This window comes from Schistocerca cancellata, chromosome 2, assembly GCF_023864275.1.
Source record: "Schistocerca cancellata isolate TAMUIC-IGC-003103 chromosome 2, iqSchCanc2.1, whole genome shotgun sequence".
Taxonomy (NCBI): Eukaryota; Metazoa; Arthropoda; class Insecta; order Orthoptera; family Acrididae; genus Schistocerca; species Schistocerca cancellata.
Genome location: NC_064627.1, coordinates 351,669,004 through 351,686,866, shown reverse-complemented (window position 1 = coordinate 351,686,866; position 17,863 = coordinate 351,669,004). Strand labels below are relative to the sequence as shown.

Sequence of the window (17,863 nt, the reverse complement as noted above, 5' to 3'; positions counted from 1 at the left end):
CCTGCTTCCCTGGTACTTTAAATATGATGCTGGCAACAATCAGAGCAAAATGCCTCGGGCCTTTGGAGGTGATGGAGTCCCACCACTAACTGACAAACCAGGGACTCCTAAGATACGACTTGGCAAACAAATGGTAATAAGATGGGGAGCTATTAATATCAATGGGGGCTACTCTGGGAAGAAAGTAGAGGCTGCAAGTAAGTTGGGGCTGAACATTTTAGCTGTTAGTGACATTCGGGTAAGGGGTGGGAAAGAAGAGGAAGTGGGAGAATACAAGGTCTACCTGTCAGGAGTCAAAGCAGGAATAGCACAATGGGGTGCAGGGCTTTACATCAGGAAAGAAATGGAACCCAGCGTAGTTGCAGTAAGGTATGTAAACAAACGAATGATGTGGATAGATTTGACAGTGTCTAGCAAGAAAATTAGGATTGTGTCAGTATATTCGCATTGTGAAGGGACAGATCAAGATAAGATGGATAGTTTGTATGAGGCACTCAGTGATGTAGTTGTTAGAGTAAAGGACAAGGACAATGTTCTGCTCATGGGTGATTTTAATGCCAGTATTGGAAATCGAACAGAAGGGTATGGAAAGCTAACTGGTGAATTAGGACAGGATATGGAGGCCAACAGGAACAGGAAACAACTCTTGGATTTCTGTGCCAGTATGGGCTTAGTAATCACAAACTCCTTTTTTAAACATAAAAACATTCACCGGTATACTTGGGAAGGCAGGGGAACCACATCTGTCATTGACTATATAATAACAGATCAGGCATTCAGGAAGGCTGTGAGGGACACACGTGTATTCAGTAGAGATGGGGGATCCGCTCTTGAACTGATTCATAGAGTTGTATCTTTCAAAGGAGTGAACAATCAATGATTCAGAAAAAAAGAACGGTAGCTCCAAACGTTTCCCACGGCAGAGAGAGAGAGAGAGAGAGAGAGAGAGAGAGAGATGGAGCATATCAGCAGCGCCTCTGCTGGTCAGAGCACAGTGCACGCCACACAACAGAGCCAGCGCCGGCCTCTGCCCTGCTTCTGCCTTGGCTGCCTGCATTGTGCAGTGCCCTATTGGATTTTGTGTTTCACATATGCCGTGCAGTCTCTGTGCATCGTCTGCCGCATGCAGTGTCTGGCGCAGCTTAACTTCACATCGCACTCTGTCGGCGATCATTTCAGTCGCACGTCCTGCCCTCTGGGCAGTTGATGCGAGCAACAGGACAGAGAGCCACCTAGCGGATAACATAGGAACTACTTGCAACAACCTGCTCGCAAGGGAACGGACGATTTGTCTCGGAGCGGGTGAGTTCACCGCTCCCCCCACCCTCGGAACTCGCCCGCTCAACTCTCACCCCACCGTTCTCGACTCTAGCCAGAGCGTTGAGCAAAGCAACTCAGGTGTCACTCTGGTCTCTGCGGTCTTAGCTCACGCAGTAATACAGCTCGCGGCTCGACCTGCTCGACTCAGTGCTTCTGCATCGGAGTTCATCTCTACTGGATATTGTTCTTCGTAGTAATACCGCTTTGTATATTACATTATTATGTTATGTATATATCATTTGTTTTTATTTTATTTTTATTTGTTTAAACTGATCAGATTAGGTTCCTGACGACTCCTCTTACTATAGGATTTTTATTATGGACACTCGAATTTACGCTTTAATTACGAGTGAACCGATAAACGTATCGCAAAATGTAATACACCAATATTTTCCTTGTTTTATTCTGCGCAAGGCTATATCCAGCACTTTCGTTTTACAGTCAAATTTATATTTTTTTTTCTTATTCTCGTACGGATTTTGCGATTTTAGGCGTCTTCGGAAGGAATCGTTCACTTTAAAAATGTATGGCTTGCAATGTGTTTGTATGAGGTTAATGAAATTTTAATACATTATAGCCAAATATATTGTTAATGTAAATCTCAAGTTACAACATTTTCCGATCACCCAAAAAACCACGATAGTGCAAAATAAATCAATAATCAAAAACTTTGTCATATCATGGAAATTTCAATAAACAATACAAAATTCTTACTCATTATCTGTGTTACTTCAAAATAGGATCAAATAAGATCAAAATACAGGTATAGTACTGGAATAAACCAAGTTTAAAGGGAAATGTGCCTTCCATTTATTTTCTATTTTAAATGAGTGGTGAGTCATGAAAAAGAGCTAATTCATTTCAGGGAGTGAACAGTTCTGATCCGATCTCTGAAAAGAACAGTTTTGCCCATCTCTAGTATTCAGGGGATTCTTTGATGACACTGATCATTATTTAATCTGCAGTGAAATTGGGATTGTGAGGCCAAAAGTGCAGGAGGTCAGGTCCATATGTAGGAGGATAAGAGTGGAGAAACTTCAGGATAAGGAAATCAGGCACAAGTACATAACAGTGATCTCAGAAAGGTACCAGTTAGTTGAATGTAGTCAATTACAGTCATTGGAAAAGGAATGGACAAGGTACAGGGACACAGTACTAGAAGTGGCTAAAGAATGTCTTGGAACAGTAGTGTGTAAAAGTAGGATGAAGCAAACAGCTTGGTGGAATGACACAGTCAAGGCAGCCTGTAAAAGGAAAAAGAAGGCATATCAAAAATGGCTACATACTAGAACTCAGGTAGACAGGGAAAGTTATGTTGAAGAAAGAAACAAAGCCAAACAGATAATTGCAGCATCCAAGAAGAAATGTTGGGAAGACTTTGGAAACAGGTTGGAGACTATGGGTCAAGCTGCTGGAAAACCATTCTGGAGTGTAATTAGGAGTCTTCGAAAGGGAGGTAAGAAGGAAATGACAAGTATTTTGGACAGGTCAGGAAAACTGCTGGTGAATCCTGTGAATTCCTTGGGCAGATGGAGGGAATATTTTGAAGAGTTGCTCCATGTAAGTGAAAGTACTATCAGTAATGTTTCAGATTTCGAGGTACAATGGGATAGGAATGACGGTGGAATTAGGATCACATTTGAGGAAGTGGAGAAAATGGTCAATAGATTGCAGTGCAATAAAGCAACTAGGGTGGATGAAATTAAGTCGGAACTCATCAAATACAGTGGAATGTCAGGACTTAAATGGCTACACAGGATAATTGAAATGGTCTGGGAGTCGGGACAGGTTCCATAAGACTGGACAAAAGCAGTAATCACACCAATCTTTAAACATGGAAACAGAAAAGATCGTAACAACGACAGAGGTATCTCTTTAATCAGCGTTGTGGGTAAAATCTTCTCAGGTATTGTTGAAAGGAAAGTGCGTGTATTAGTTGAGGACCAATTGGATGAAAATCAGTGTGGGTTTAGGCCTCTTAGAGGTTGTCAGGACCAGATCTTTAGCTTGCGGCAAATAATGGAGAAGTTTTATGAGTGGAACAGGGAATTGTATCTATGCTTTATAGATCTAGAAAAGGCATATGACCGGGTTCCTAGGAGGAAGTTATTGTCTGTTCTACGAGACTATGGAATAGGAGGCAAACTTCTGCAAGCAACTAAAGGTCTTTACTTGGATAGTCAGGCAGCAGTTAGAGTTGACGGTAAATTGAGTTCATGGTTCAGAGTAGTTTCAGGGCTAAGCAAGGCTGCAACCTGTCTCCAATGTTGTTCATATTATTTATGGATCATATGTTGAAAACAATAGACTGGCTGGGTGAGATTAAGATATGTGAACACAAATAAGCAGTCTTGCATATGCGGATGACTCAATTGTGATGGCAGATTCGGTTGAAAGTTTGCAAAGTAATATTTCAGAGCTAGATCAGAAATGTAAGGACTATGGTATGAAGATTAGCATCTCCAGAACGAAAGTAATGTCAGTGGGAAAGAAAGAGAAACGGATTAAGTGCCAAATAGGAGGAACAAAGTTAGAACAGGTGGACGGTTTCAAGTACTTAGGATGCATATTCTCACAGGATGGCAACATAGTGAAAGAACTGGAAGCGAGGTGTAGCAAAGCTAATGCAGTGAGCGCTCAGCTACGATCTACTGTCTTCTGCAAGAAGGAAGTCAGTACCAAGACCAAGTTATCTGTGCACCGTTCAGTCTTTCGACCAACTTTGTTGTATGGGAGCGAAAGCTGGGTGGATTCAGGTTACCTAATCAAGAAGGTTGAGGTTACGGATATGAAAGTACCTAGGATGATTGCAGGTACTAGTAGATGGGAACAATGGCAGGAGGGTGTCCACAAAGAGGAAATCAAAGAAAAACTGGGAATGAACTCTATAGATGTAGCAGTGAGGGCGAACAGGCTTAGATGGTGGGGTCATGTTACACGCATGGGAGAAGCAAGGTTACCCAAGAGACTCATGGGTTCGGCAGTAGAGGGTAGGAGGAGTCAGGGCAGACGAAGGAGAAGGTACCTGGATTCGGTTAAGAATGATTTTGAAGTAATAGGTTTAACATTAGAAGAGGCACCAATGTTAGCACTGAATAGGTGATCTTGGAGGAATTTTATAAGGGGGCTATGCTACAGACTGAACGCTGAAAGGCATAATCAGTCTTCAATGATGATGATGATGATGATGATGAGGTGGTTCAATGAACCCTCTGCCAGGCCCTTAAATGTGATTTGCAGAGTATCCATGTATATATAGATGTAGATGTAACTTATTTCTATGCTACTAGGACACTAAAGTTTCATTATGATACCAGCGATTTCAGTACTATTGAAAAACTTAAAGCTTCGAGGACAAAAAGCATATAAACGCACAGGGTCACAAAAGGACAGTTCGACAAAATTCTGTAATTATTCTTTAATTCAATAACTACATTATTTGCTTTAGTAAAACTAAAAAGAGGTAAAATTTCCTTTTTACACTCTTCTTGCTATTAATTTGATATGAGGTTATGCTTTGTTTCCAGAAAGTATAAAATCATACGTATGGTACCAAAAGTCCATTTTCTTCCACTGGAGGTCCTAAGCACATTCACTATGCGAAGAGTTCCAGTGTTCTGTCTTAAGCATTTTGAAACACGTCAGCCAAATGATGGCCTGACATGTCTCCTACATCATTGGTATGTATTGACTTTATCGTACTCTCTATCATGTTCCTTCCGATTTATGAATTATTGGTGCTGATAATATGGGTGATTTTCGTGACAGCAAAGATCGAGTCACTAACGCATGTCTGAATTTCCCTCTGTCTTCGCAGTTACCTGCATGCTGTGCTATAAGGATCTGATAAAGTCTAGGATGGCCATCACGGCGGGATGGGGCAGGGGTCTCTGTTGGCCAGCCCACAGGATTCCGTAAGGGGTGGCTTCTGAGGACCAGGCCCATCTGAATAAGAGCAGTGAGGCAGACACTGATCGTCAAGTAGGTGTGTCTGGGTCCCTCTCTTGTCATGTTCGACACCAGTGGGGCACGAGTGGTCATACCTACACAAATAGCACCAGCATGCTAGGCGGCCACAGATTCTGCCTAAAAATGGAAGTACAACGAACTGTTCATGCGCTCAGCCTGTGCAGGATAAATAATTTTTGCAAGCTGGTATCTTTACTAACAGAACAACTCGGTGGAATGTTATTTTTGGCTGGTAACGCTTTTCTCCGGGAGATATTTATCTCTGTTTTCTCTTGGGAAATTGGCTGCTGTTTATAATTAAATTTTTTTTCTTCTCCTCTTGTATGGGAGAATTGCGACATCCAGATTCCAGTCCACCTGATGTGAGCAATTCTCTCGCTCCGAAGCGAGGATGGTAGCTGACAGGGTGATGTAAAAATATACCTGAACATGATAGTTCAGAGAGCCATTTTCTTCAGTCCGTTGGGTGAGTAAAAACATATGTAGTAAGTAACTGCTTGGAGCTCGGTTTCCTCAGAATTGTATATTTCACTACGCCATAAGGCAGCTCATTAATTCTTATTATATATTTTTAAAATCTCACCAAACATTTTTGAGTGGAGCCTTCTCATGGTGGAGTATTGTTTGGCATGTGTTTTGTGCAGAGGGTGGGGAAAATTTTTTGGACGCTCTGAATGGAGATGCAGATGAATAGGTCTGGGGCTTATAGATGGGAAAAGGCAGACATTCAGACTTGGGAAACGTGGCACAAGCCAGTCTCCCACACATAATGGTGGCTGACAGTTGGCACCACACTCCGCCATCTGTAAAGCTCAACTCTTGGAATCATCACCTATGGTGAGATTACCTAGCACTCTAGGCAAACAAAGATAGTAAGCAGTTAGGTGTTTTTCGTCCTGCTGCTTGTATGCCTTATTAGGTTATGTGATTTAACACCTGGTGAAGGATTCGAGGGCTCATCCATTAACGAGCAGATTTTGTCATTTGCATACGGATATCTTAAGTCAATCTGCACACCCTGACATGGTTATGCTCTTTTCTGGAATGATCTGCCCTTGAACACATCTCCCAACCAACTCATCTCTGGTTTAAGTTTACTGAAATGTTCATGATTGGTAGTACGTTTGACTTTGTAATTTATTGCTCAAGTTAGTTTGTAATCATTACTTTCTTGTTCATGTTTGTGATTATGAAGAGCAACTGTAATAAACTCAAGCTACATTGGGCCAAGACTTATAATTCAGTATTCGTAATTTATTAAACTTTTAATGCAGTCTGTAAGAAACAACGCCTGTAACTGATTTACGACAGCCACTCTAGTCACTTGGTTCAATCTGTTGTGCGATGGATTCATTTCTGAAATTGGGTTCATATGGAGATAACCGGGTCTCGGTTGCTCCAACTGGTGCAGATCATTATAACACCCAAAAGGCTTGTTAGCTCAGTTGGCATCTTACAGTTTAAATTTTCTATTTCTCAAGAAATCAACTATGCTCCCTCTGAAATATTTTTCTGTCAGATTCCTACTGTATGCCGAATCAAAAACCGAATGTGTACCTAGTTCGAGATTTACTGTCACAAGATATTTCGAAATGGCACAAAATCGACTATGAAATCGAAGACAGAAAGTAGCAGCGATCTGGTGGCAATCAATAAGAAGCTCTGAAAAAGTGTGTAAGTAAGATTTCCTAAGGAGTGGTATGTGTAATGGTTCTTTATTTACGTGAACATTACGGCACTCCAACCTCAGTTCTCGATACCAGTAATATCGTACTACTTTTCAGCGAAGCAACAGACATATGTTTGTGACAATATTCACTTTTGGTTTTATTAATGTATAGGTACTCCGATGTATCGATATATTACAATGATATGGTTCTTGTGTGTATTCATTTCTGTGAGACTGTCATAATCTTTGACTTACTTGTAACCGTTTTGGTGCGAATGCGCTCAGCGCAGTCTTTGTTTCACTTTGCAGAAGCTAAGTTGTTATTTCGCTTTGTAAAAGATCAGTCAAGTCTTGTGTTTGGTTAAAGTGGAAATTAAATATATGAAGATTGATACAAAACTGTTTTCTTGATGATGTGACAATTAAGAAGTAGTATATACCAATTTACAAGAAGTTTAAGAGAAATGTGGATCGTGAACACAAAGTCAAAAATTATTTCTACCATACCATTGTTCTGATCTGGGATTGATTGATCATTAAGAATTTCCTGAAAAACGCATTTGTTAGGTCTTCGAATATTGCTAAAATACAGATCTGAACCTCCTAGCAGTCAAAGTGGAATCACCCTAGAGTCAACAAGATGAGACATAACAACTTCGACGAAATCTACGTGGGAATACATTCAAGATACGTGCCAAAATTAATGACTGTTTTACAGTGACTTCATTATTTACATTCTGACGATACCATCCACAGTCAATAACTTTGTTGTTGCCCGATAAAGCGAACATATGCTGCGTTAGCAACATTATTAATCTGATTTCTAAACTACTTTGCAAGTGGTAGTATTGTTAGGTATGGAACAAGACAGAGAACCTCACAAAGTTTCAAGAGCCGACGTTCAAAAATTTGTCAAGGAACCTGTTATTTCCTACAATTAATACTTTCGTGAAGTACGGATGGGGAGAGGAAACGAGATGATTGGTGCTTGTACGAAACAGATCCTCCGCAGAACACTGTGTAATGGCTTCCATAGTACAGATGTTGTTGTAGATGTGGAAAGATTACTTGTGTACACTGAGAATCCAGTTTTGGCAAGTCTTCAGTAGTGAATTCCAAAAGGGCACTCATTAATTATTAAAGCCCGCGAAAGATGTATTACATGAGTGTCGAGAAAACAATAAAAACGTCCATTACCGTACCTGCGGCACATACAAAGAAAAGGAACACATAGTTACGAGTTTTGTATCATTAGAAAGCGTTTACAGCGGTTTCTACGTATGAAACAAAGCGAATCGTAAGTGAACTTTTTTAGCGGGAAGAGACAGCAGCTGCCGTAACCGTGTAGCGCAATGAGCGTTCAAATGCGTGTTTCGGACAGCGTGATCGCCAACACCTTCTCGCGCATGCATCTCGCTCGCACACACACACACACATACACGCACACGCACACACACACACACACTCACACACAGGCACACAGAAGCGCACACACGCATAAGACGGGTCGCGCCTGCGATGTTACTGCCGCCTGGGTCTGACGGCTACCCGCAGTGCAGTTCGAAACACGCGAACTGTGCTTCGCAGTGGCGTCTACATGCAGCGCCTGCTGCTCATCTGCATGCGAAATGCAGCGCCTGTACGTGACAAGGTAATCGTAGTTCTTGTCAGGTGATAAAGTCCACACTCATGACAAGAACAAGGAAAGGGGAAATGTATGCTATGAAAGCAAACTGTGACAGGACACACTGTTAGATTTGCTCATGACATCGTGATAGTTGTGGACTCCAAAAAAAAAAAATAAATAGACTGTTTCAGGTCCTATCGGACACCCTTAAAATAAGAAAGGCATTAGCAATGTGAACAGACTGGAAACAAAAGTAATGGCAGTAAGAGAAAATGTTACAGCAAAGTAAAACCAATATAAAATTGATGTCGTCAGAACTGACCAGTATTATAGTTCTTTTATGTAGGTAGTATAATTACAGAGGACAAAATATGCTTAATGGAAGTGAGAAAAAAGTCTGCACTTACACGAAAGGCATTTGTGGCTAATAATTGTTCTTTGCTTCTTCAACCGCCATAGATCTGGTTACCGATGTGAGAAAACCTTTTGCAAAATGACATTCATGGAGTACAACGCTTTATCGAAGGAAACGTTGGACTCTGGGTGAACTGGAAAGGAATCAGTTTCAAGGGCAGAAATGTGGATATGGCAAAAAATGACAGGAGAGAGATGGAAGGTAAGAAAAACCACCATCTAAGTATTAAGGATAGTCAAAGAAAGTCAGGACCACTAAAGGAAATGGAAACGAGGAAAATAATATTTATTGAACATATCATCAGATACAAGACCATTATCATCAATATTCTTGAAGGGAAAGTGTTGGGAAAGAAAGATAAAGGACGGCATGAGATGAAGTATTCGGAAGACAACAAGAAGGGGATAGGAGGTAACAATTAGACGGAACTGAAACGAACAGACAGTGATAGAGAAGAGGGGTTGCCTGGACAAGGCATTAGCATTCAGAATATGTGCGTATGTGTGTTTATATAACCAATTTATGTTTTCATGTTTGTTTGCAATAAACAAAGAAGAATACAAAATGCTTTTATCTCGAAAAAAAAAGTATCTAATTTTTTATTCAAGCATCCACATGTAATACACTTCAAAATTCATCCACGAATTTCATCTGCATGCAAAATTCGTCTACTGTATGTGACTAGGTAATCGGAGAAGATGCATGTGTTACTTGTATTAATACTTATTTCCTGCTTACAGTAAGTTATTAAGAAATTAGGTTACACTTATGATAAACAACTGAAAAATAAATTGGGACGAAAATAAAGCCCTGAGAAGCAATGGCTGTCATAACTACCGGGCGTGAGTCGTGCTCCGGTAGCTCAGATGGTAGAGCACTTGCCCGCGAAATGCAAAGGTCCCGAGTTCGAGTCTCGGTCGGCCACACAGTTTTAATCTGCCAGGAAGTTTCAATAAATTTCTTTATTTTCATGATGAAAACCCACATTATTTATTTAATATTTGGTTCTATTGCAAGTAGTACGACGTTCAGAATGATTTAAATAAGTGTAAAATTTGCATAAACATGTGAGAGAGCTCCGTTAATTTGGCACCTTACGCCAAAGCTCAATTTTACTATTACGCGCTGGTGTGAGCAGACAGACGGTCAGCAAAAATCTGATAAATGACGGTGGTCTGCGGAAAATGTGTGATATGCACCCTTGTACATTTTTATGTGGCATAGTGCCGATATCTGGCATTATGTTAATATTCTGTAAGAAATAAACCACTAAATTACACGGACTGCGAATACCTGCAGGGTCAATGGTGACGTAGAAAGAAAAATATCGATCATTATTTGCCAGCATGAATTTCGGTACTGACATCGACGTTGCACCGAAACGCGCTACGTTGAATTAACATTTAGAAACGCTGGCTCTTTCTGTGAATTTTCGTTTGCCTGAAAATTAATAAATTGCTAAATATGTAGTCGTATTTCTGACTGTTGTTTTTGGTAGCTGACACCACCGTTTTCGACCTATAATTACATGGAAAAATAATGTTCTGTAATGGATACCAAATTACGAAATACGTTTTAACAGACTGTATTTTAATGAACAAACCTGGTAACAACAGATAACTTAAAATTTTAATGAGAGAGTGTTCTTCCAACAAAGGTGTCTGTAAGTGATCATTATTCTGAGTGGAGTTGTTTGGTGTGGGATTAATTGGAAGTCTAAAGAAAGACTTTTTCGATTTGAACCGTTGAAAGCTATGAACAGATTTTAAGCAAATTTTATAAAAGAGGACATTAGCATATTGAGTAGAAACCCATATTTTCGTCGTCCAACTATGGGCACAAAAATTCATTTTAAAGAATCGCTGTTTTCATATTACGTAACAGGTATGACTTTAGTTACAATCTGAAGGCCACCACAATGGTTTTAGCACTGTACCACCAACAACATATCTTTATTATTATTTTACTTTGTGAACTGTGTTTTGTATGACGTATTATAGTTTCACAACAACTACATACATTTTCCTGAATAATTTGGGTGATGATAGTGGTAATCCCAAAATGGGACATTAAATACAAAAGTGATCATGCTAATTCATGAACTTCGAAAAATTATTTTACCTGGAGGATAACTCTGTAAAGTAACGTCAGCTGTAATTACTACCGTATGAAAGTAAACACGCAAAAATATTTATGTCGTGCTTCAAGTATGTAACTACTGTTTTGTCACTTTTTGCTGTGAGGTCTCGTAATATTACGATTTCCTTATTTGCACCTCACGAGGCACCGTTTCTTTCCGAAAGGCAAAGCCCTGTTTTAAGAATTACAGTTTCTTGTAAGTAGCTAACATGAATGAATGTAGAGTGTACTGCAGCGTACTTCCATCCTTTTCGGAGTTCATGATAATTTGTCCGTATTTCTGATTTGGATATAAGAAGAATGACGTCTCTAGCGCTGCCTGGTATAGGTGGTACTGTGTCAAGTTATTATCACTAGAACATTTTCTGCAGTGAAACTGGGCCCATATGGGCACCCATCGCAAGAGCGTCTTTGATGAAACTTGGAATAGCTTAAGGACATAATTCAATGTCGACGAACAGATGAGAGCAACTGGGTTAGAAGAATAGTTTCAGTAACTAGAGCAGTCTAAATTCTTTCACGTGAACGTAGTTTTTAATTAAGTTGTATTGTGTTCGTTCCAGTCGTTCCAGGACGGCTCTGGGCCCACGAGCCTGCTATCAAACGAGTACCGGGGATATTTCTTGACCGAGACGTTGGGCCTGCCATCCACCTAGCGACGCGGCGAAGAAAGTATAGAGTTAGGAACACGAATCCTAAAATATTATGTATCAAATTTTTCCATAAATCAACTATGTAGAATGTAGAATTGTGATACTATATAGAAGCCAACATAACGCGGTGGAAGACAGCGTTTTAAGCAGAACAGAAAAGTACGAAAATTTTTATATAAGCACGGGGGTGAAATGTAGGCGACTTTGATAAAGCACGGGACATTGCAACACAAGTACACCGAAATTTTCAGGTCGGTAAAAAGCTGGTGACATGTACTGATTAAGAGATGAGGAGAAACAGACTCGATGCTTGTTTTACATTCCGAATGTGTGCATGTGAGCACACTTCGTTGTAAGCCGGACACAGTCACTGTTATAAGCCTCGCAGATACAGAGAGGTGTTGATGGGCACTTAATTAACTTGGATGTCAAATTTCACATCCTGTATACAATCAATTATCAACGTGAGGGACTATAATTGTGGTACATGAGATATTATGAAATAGACTGCTGTTTTAAGCTTATGTATTTTTCTCTGCAATTGATCAATTTCACCAGCACCACTTAAACGTGACAGTAGCATTGTTACTAAAATAATTGTGGAATTATTAGCTGCTTAGACGAAGCGGATATAGGTGAAGTTGGAAGCAGCAAACGAAATTAAGAATAGTGAGTAAATTATTGCAAAATTAAATATAGTAAGCGTGGAGATATGAAAGAGTTATGAAGATGAGATTATGGACACCAAAATGTTACTAGAGAGGTAGATGATATAAGTGAATTGAATAAAATAGCGATGGCGTTGACTGTAGAAGCTGTGAAGAGATCAAATTCTAGAGAGAGTTGGAAGAAGTGTGAAAGAAATCGAAATACTGATGAATATAAAGAAGACAAATGTTAACTTACGCCTGTCGAGGAATCGGAAGCGTCCCAGAAAGCCAGAGTTGTTTCCTGGTGAGGAGTCGGAGTGCATGGCGAGGACCAGGGCCGGGCCCTGGCTGTATAGAGTGGTAGGCACGTCTCGCAGTCCGCCACACAGCACGCCAGACGCCACCGTGCGCTCGCTCACCTCAGCACGAGCAGCTGGGCCCAGCGACAGGAACACCTCCACGTGGTCTCCACGAGAACACCTGCACATAACACACTCGCATTGAATACGTCAGCGTATGCTATCTAACCACTGCACGAGCGGTAAGGGGCAGGAATTCTTTCATGAGGCCACCACGAGAACACCTGCACACGACGCACCTCATCGTGTGCATGCTAACATCATCACGAACAAAAGGGCGTAGTGGCAGAAACCCTCCATCTGACCATCGTGAGAACAATTTCAGTAAAGGCAAATGTACTCGATACGTCATACTGACCCCTGTGATTACAGTGGAGGCAGTGACGGGGAGATGTCCAAACAGTCACTGCAAGAACATCTACACCTAATACACACATACTTGATACATCACCGTCTGCTCTCTCACTGCAGCACGTGCAGCAGTAGCCCGTGACAGAGGTCATTCATGTGGTCGTTGCACCGTCACCTGGACGTAATTTATGTTTATTGTACGTGTCATCATGCGTTCTTTCTGCTCAAAACATGCAGCAGTGCCTAGCGAGAAGAATATCTCCATGTGGTCGCCACGAGAAAGCCTGTACCTAATGCATATGAACTGAGCATGTCGTATGTTCCCTTACATCAGCACGTTTCTACGGACCCAGCGACAGTAATATCTCCACATTCTAGTGTGAGAATAACCTACACAGGACACAAGTATACTGAATATATCGGCTTGCCCTCCCTTATCTCAACACAGTGTGAACACATACATAGTGCAGAGGTCATTCGTGCATAGAGCCTAACTACAGGTAGACATCCATATTCTGCTACAAAGACACCTAGACTCAACTACGGTGCACTGTGTTCATTATACAACGCTAGCTCAGCTCGGCGGTTGTAGCACGAGCCATTGACTGGAACACCTCCATGTGATAAGTGTGAGAGCATCTGAATACAACACACATGCACTAAACTCGTTAACGCTGTCTCATGTAGGACTGTGAGAGAGAAACACTTCTATCTGGTCGGAATCGGAGCACATATGCGTTGACTAAACCTGTACTGACTGCTGAAGGAAGAAGAGGCAGTCACATAAAAAGTAGCGTGCAGCTCACCAACTAAGGCAAAGAAAAAATTTAGGATTTTATAACGACTGCAACCATTCTATAGCATTATCCCTATATAGGCTATTATTTTAAGAGTTGTATTACTAGACTGTAGCTACACTCCTGGAAATGGAAAAAAGAACACATTGACACCAGTGTGTCAGACCCACCATACTTGCTCCGGACACTGCGAGAGTGCTGTACAAGCAATGATCACACGCACGGCACAGCGGACACACCAGGAACCGCGGTGTTGGCCGTCGAATGGCGCTAGCTGCGCAGCATTTGTGCACCGCCGCCGTCAGTGTCAGCCAGTTTGCCGTGGCATACGGAGCTCCATCGCAGTCTTTAACACTGGTAGCATGCCGCGACAGCGTGGACGTGAACCGTATGTGCAGTTGACGGACTTTGAGCGAGGGCGTATAGTGGGCATGCGGGAGGCCGGGTAGACGTACCGCCGAATTGCTCAACACGTGGGGCGTGAGGTCTCCACAGTACATCGATGTTGTCGCCAGTGGTCGGCGGAAGGTGCACGTGCCCGTCGACCTGGGACCGGACCGCAGCGACGCACGGACGCACGCCAAGACCGTAGGATCCTACGCAGTGCCGTAGGGGACCGCACCGCCACTTCCCAGCAAATTAGGGACACTGTTGCTCCTGGGGTATCGGCGAAGACCATTCGCAACCGTCTCCATGAAGCTGGGCTACGGTCCCGCACACCGTTAGGCCGTCTTCCGCTCACGCCCCAACATCGCGCAGCCCACCTCCAGTGGTGTCGCGACAGGCGTGAATGGAGGGACGAATGGAGACGTGTCGTCTTCAGCGATGAGAGTCGCTTCTGCCTTGGTGCCAATGATGGTCGTATGCGTGTTTGGCGCCGTGCAGGTGAGCGCCACAATCAGGACTGCATACGACCGAGGCACACAGGGCCAACACCCGGCATCATGGTGTGGGGAGCGATCTCCTACATTGGCCGTACACCACTGGTGATCGTCGAGGGGACACTGAATAGTGCACGGTACATCCAAACCGTCATCGAACCCATCGTTCTACCATTCCTAGACCGGCAAGGGAACTTGCTGTTCCAACAGGACAATGCACGTCCGCATGTATCCCGTGCCACCCAACGTGCTCTAGAAGGTGTAAGTCAACTACCCTGGCCAGCAAGATCTCCGGATCTGTCCCCCATTGAGCATGTTTGGGACTGGATGAAGCGTCGTCTCACGCGGTCTGCACGTCCAGCACGAACGCTGGTCCAACTGAGGCGCCAGGTGGAAATGGCATGGCAAGCCGTTCCACAGGACTACATCCAGCATCTCTACGATCGTCGCCATGGGAGAATAGGAGCCTGCACGGCAGCGAAAGGTGGATATACACTGTACTAGTGCCGACATTGTGCATGCTCTGTTGCCTGTGTCTATGTGCCTGTGGTTCTGTCAGTGTGATCATGTGATGTATCTCACCCCAGGAATGTGTCAATAAAGTTTCCCCTTCCTGGGACAATGAATTCACGGTGTTCTTATTTCAATTTCCAGGAGTGTATATTGATGACCTGCTATTATAGCGTAAAATGCAGTCCGCTAGCTTGCGACACAAGGGGTGAGCCAGAATCTGAATGAAACTTTACAGCAGCTAAGTGACCGTTGTTGGGCTTCACAGTTACCCCAAGTGTGATGTGTCTGTTTAGAAAAATGGTAATTACTCGCCAGTTGATGCCTCAGAAAATTAACAATAGTATAAATACGATAAAACACGAAACAAGGTTTACATTGTGAAACAGGCTGTAGGGGGAATGGAGTTGGGCCGGGGGTTGTGCAAGCATGGGTTCTTAACCACCTAGGGCTTTCTTTGTTTTGTCATCATAAAACTTTGTTTGCCACAGTCATGCATAAACAAACAAAGCAAGTACTAGCGCTCAATCTTCCAAATTAGTTGACTTCCGACGTAACAACATAAATTTGATAAAAATAATTTCTTGCCTAGCAGTGATAAAATAAGACCTCAGATGCATACAAGAACCCACGATAGAAGGCTTAAACTAAAACACATGTAAAAATGTCATTAATAGGAAATATTGCTTCGCCCCACTGTAAGTAACATGTTTACCAACTGAGCATTATTTCCGCAACAACAACACCTGCTCATCAGATAGTACAACAAAATCCAACTGCAACCAAACACTAGTCACGCAGCAGCCAAACAACACGTACAAGGAACATAACCTACTTCGACACAAGAAATTCATGTGCAATGAACTATGAAGTTACATAGAATGACAACAGCTAAATGTTATCACTAGAATGCAACTAAGTCGCAACTTGACATCGCCATACTTTATAAGGTCAACTACCAATATAAAACACTCAGATTACACAACGGCATCGCCGTGCCTTTTCAGTTGAAATACATATACTATATAAGGTACCATTCTACTAATGCAGGAGCAATAAAGGTCCCACTGTGCTTTGACGATTCACCTCTTGGTCACAGACAAGGGCTAGTACAAATTCAACTGAGCACCACTCAATGGTAAAAGTCACTTTGTGCCCACCTTCTCCATCATCTCTTTGGTGCATCCTCGCTAGCTTCCAGGAACTGTACTGTCTGGTCCTGGCGAAGGTTCGAGTCCTCCCTTGGGCATGAGTGTGTGTGTTTGTCCTTAGGATAATTTAGGTTAAATAGTGTGTAAGCTTAGGGACTGATGACCTTCGCAGTTAAGTCCCATAAAATTTCACACACATTTGAACATTTTTGTACAGTCTACGCGTACGGAGGCAAACACCATCTACTGCTGCAGCCAAATGAAATTACAGCAGGACACACCCCACGCCGCACATTGGGCCAACTCGGTTCAAAATCTGGACAGACTAGAAATAGAAAAAGGTGTACGCTATAATTTAAATCCCGTGGAACTTTGTATATACTGTACTGGTACGTACGTGCCCAATGCTACTGTGGAATTCCAGTCTCAAGTCGATATGATATGTGCCATGACAGTTGCCAGTAAATAGTGTATGGTGAGTTCATGATAATTTTGGCCGATGTAATGACGTATACCGATGTAAAACTAAGCTGTGACTGCAAAATTTCCTCTGCGTGGCTCCACTTTTGAAAGTGGGTCTTCTACTACCTTAATAATATTGTTAGTGACTTAAAATGTATTTGCGTGTGCATATTTTCGAATTTTTAATGGTTAATCAATTTTTTAACGTCCGTTAGTGCCACATGGTAAGAATGGATCCCCAATTATTGCAGCTACCTCATAAACTAATATCTTCACAAAAAATGTGATTAGGATGTTCTGCAGACCTTTTTCGGTGCTACACCGAACTGTGATAATAACTTTTTAAATTATGCAAATAATTTTTACAGCATTAAAAATTTTCCCAGTAATATTATACTTCAGCGCACTCACAATATTCTGCAATTATGCTCGATAACATCGGTCCAAACAGTTTTGATGCATAGATATGCTCCTTAGCTGATTGGTCGGCTACCTGCAAATGCGCTGGAAGTTCGGAATAAAGCTATCTGGTGTGATTTACGTGCGAATATACTCTTGAGTGAACGAGGCATGACGTATTCCATAAGTTTCTGGCATCTTCAGGTATACTCATCACGGAAGTGTAGAAAATGCAAACTGGAGAAGTTAAACAAATGCTTCTAGCACCAACTCCCAATGGAAACCCGACAGCGACACTTCTAATAGCGATAGAGACGCAAGCGACGAATGTGACTACGATTTCGACTGAAAAGATGTAGGATATCGAATAAAACATTTCACTACAGCAATTTCGACTTCGTTATCAGCGACCTCAAAATACTTTACTCTGAGTCGCGGGATGCCTCATAATATCGTGTCAGACCTCCTTCTGCACGGTGTAGTACTACAGCTCGAAGTGGCATTAACTCAA

The 17,863-nt window shown here is 42.1% G+C and overlaps 1 protein-coding gene across 4 annotated transcripts in view; it reads right to left on the bottom strand.

The window, feature by feature from the left end:
* The window catches only part of LOC126145599 (suppressor of lurcher protein 1-like), a 579,327-nt gene that overhangs the window by 210,048 nt on the left and 351,416 nt on the right, over positions 1-17,863 (bottom strand). For all 4 annotated transcript variants that reach the window (XM_049915569.1, XM_049915568.1, XM_049915571.1 and 1 more), the window contains one exon: positions 12,699-12,922. In XM_049915569.1, coding sequence (XP_049771526.1) covers positions 12,699-12,922 — 224 coding nt within the window. The remainder of the gene's footprint in view (positions 1-12,698; positions 12,923-17,863) is intronic.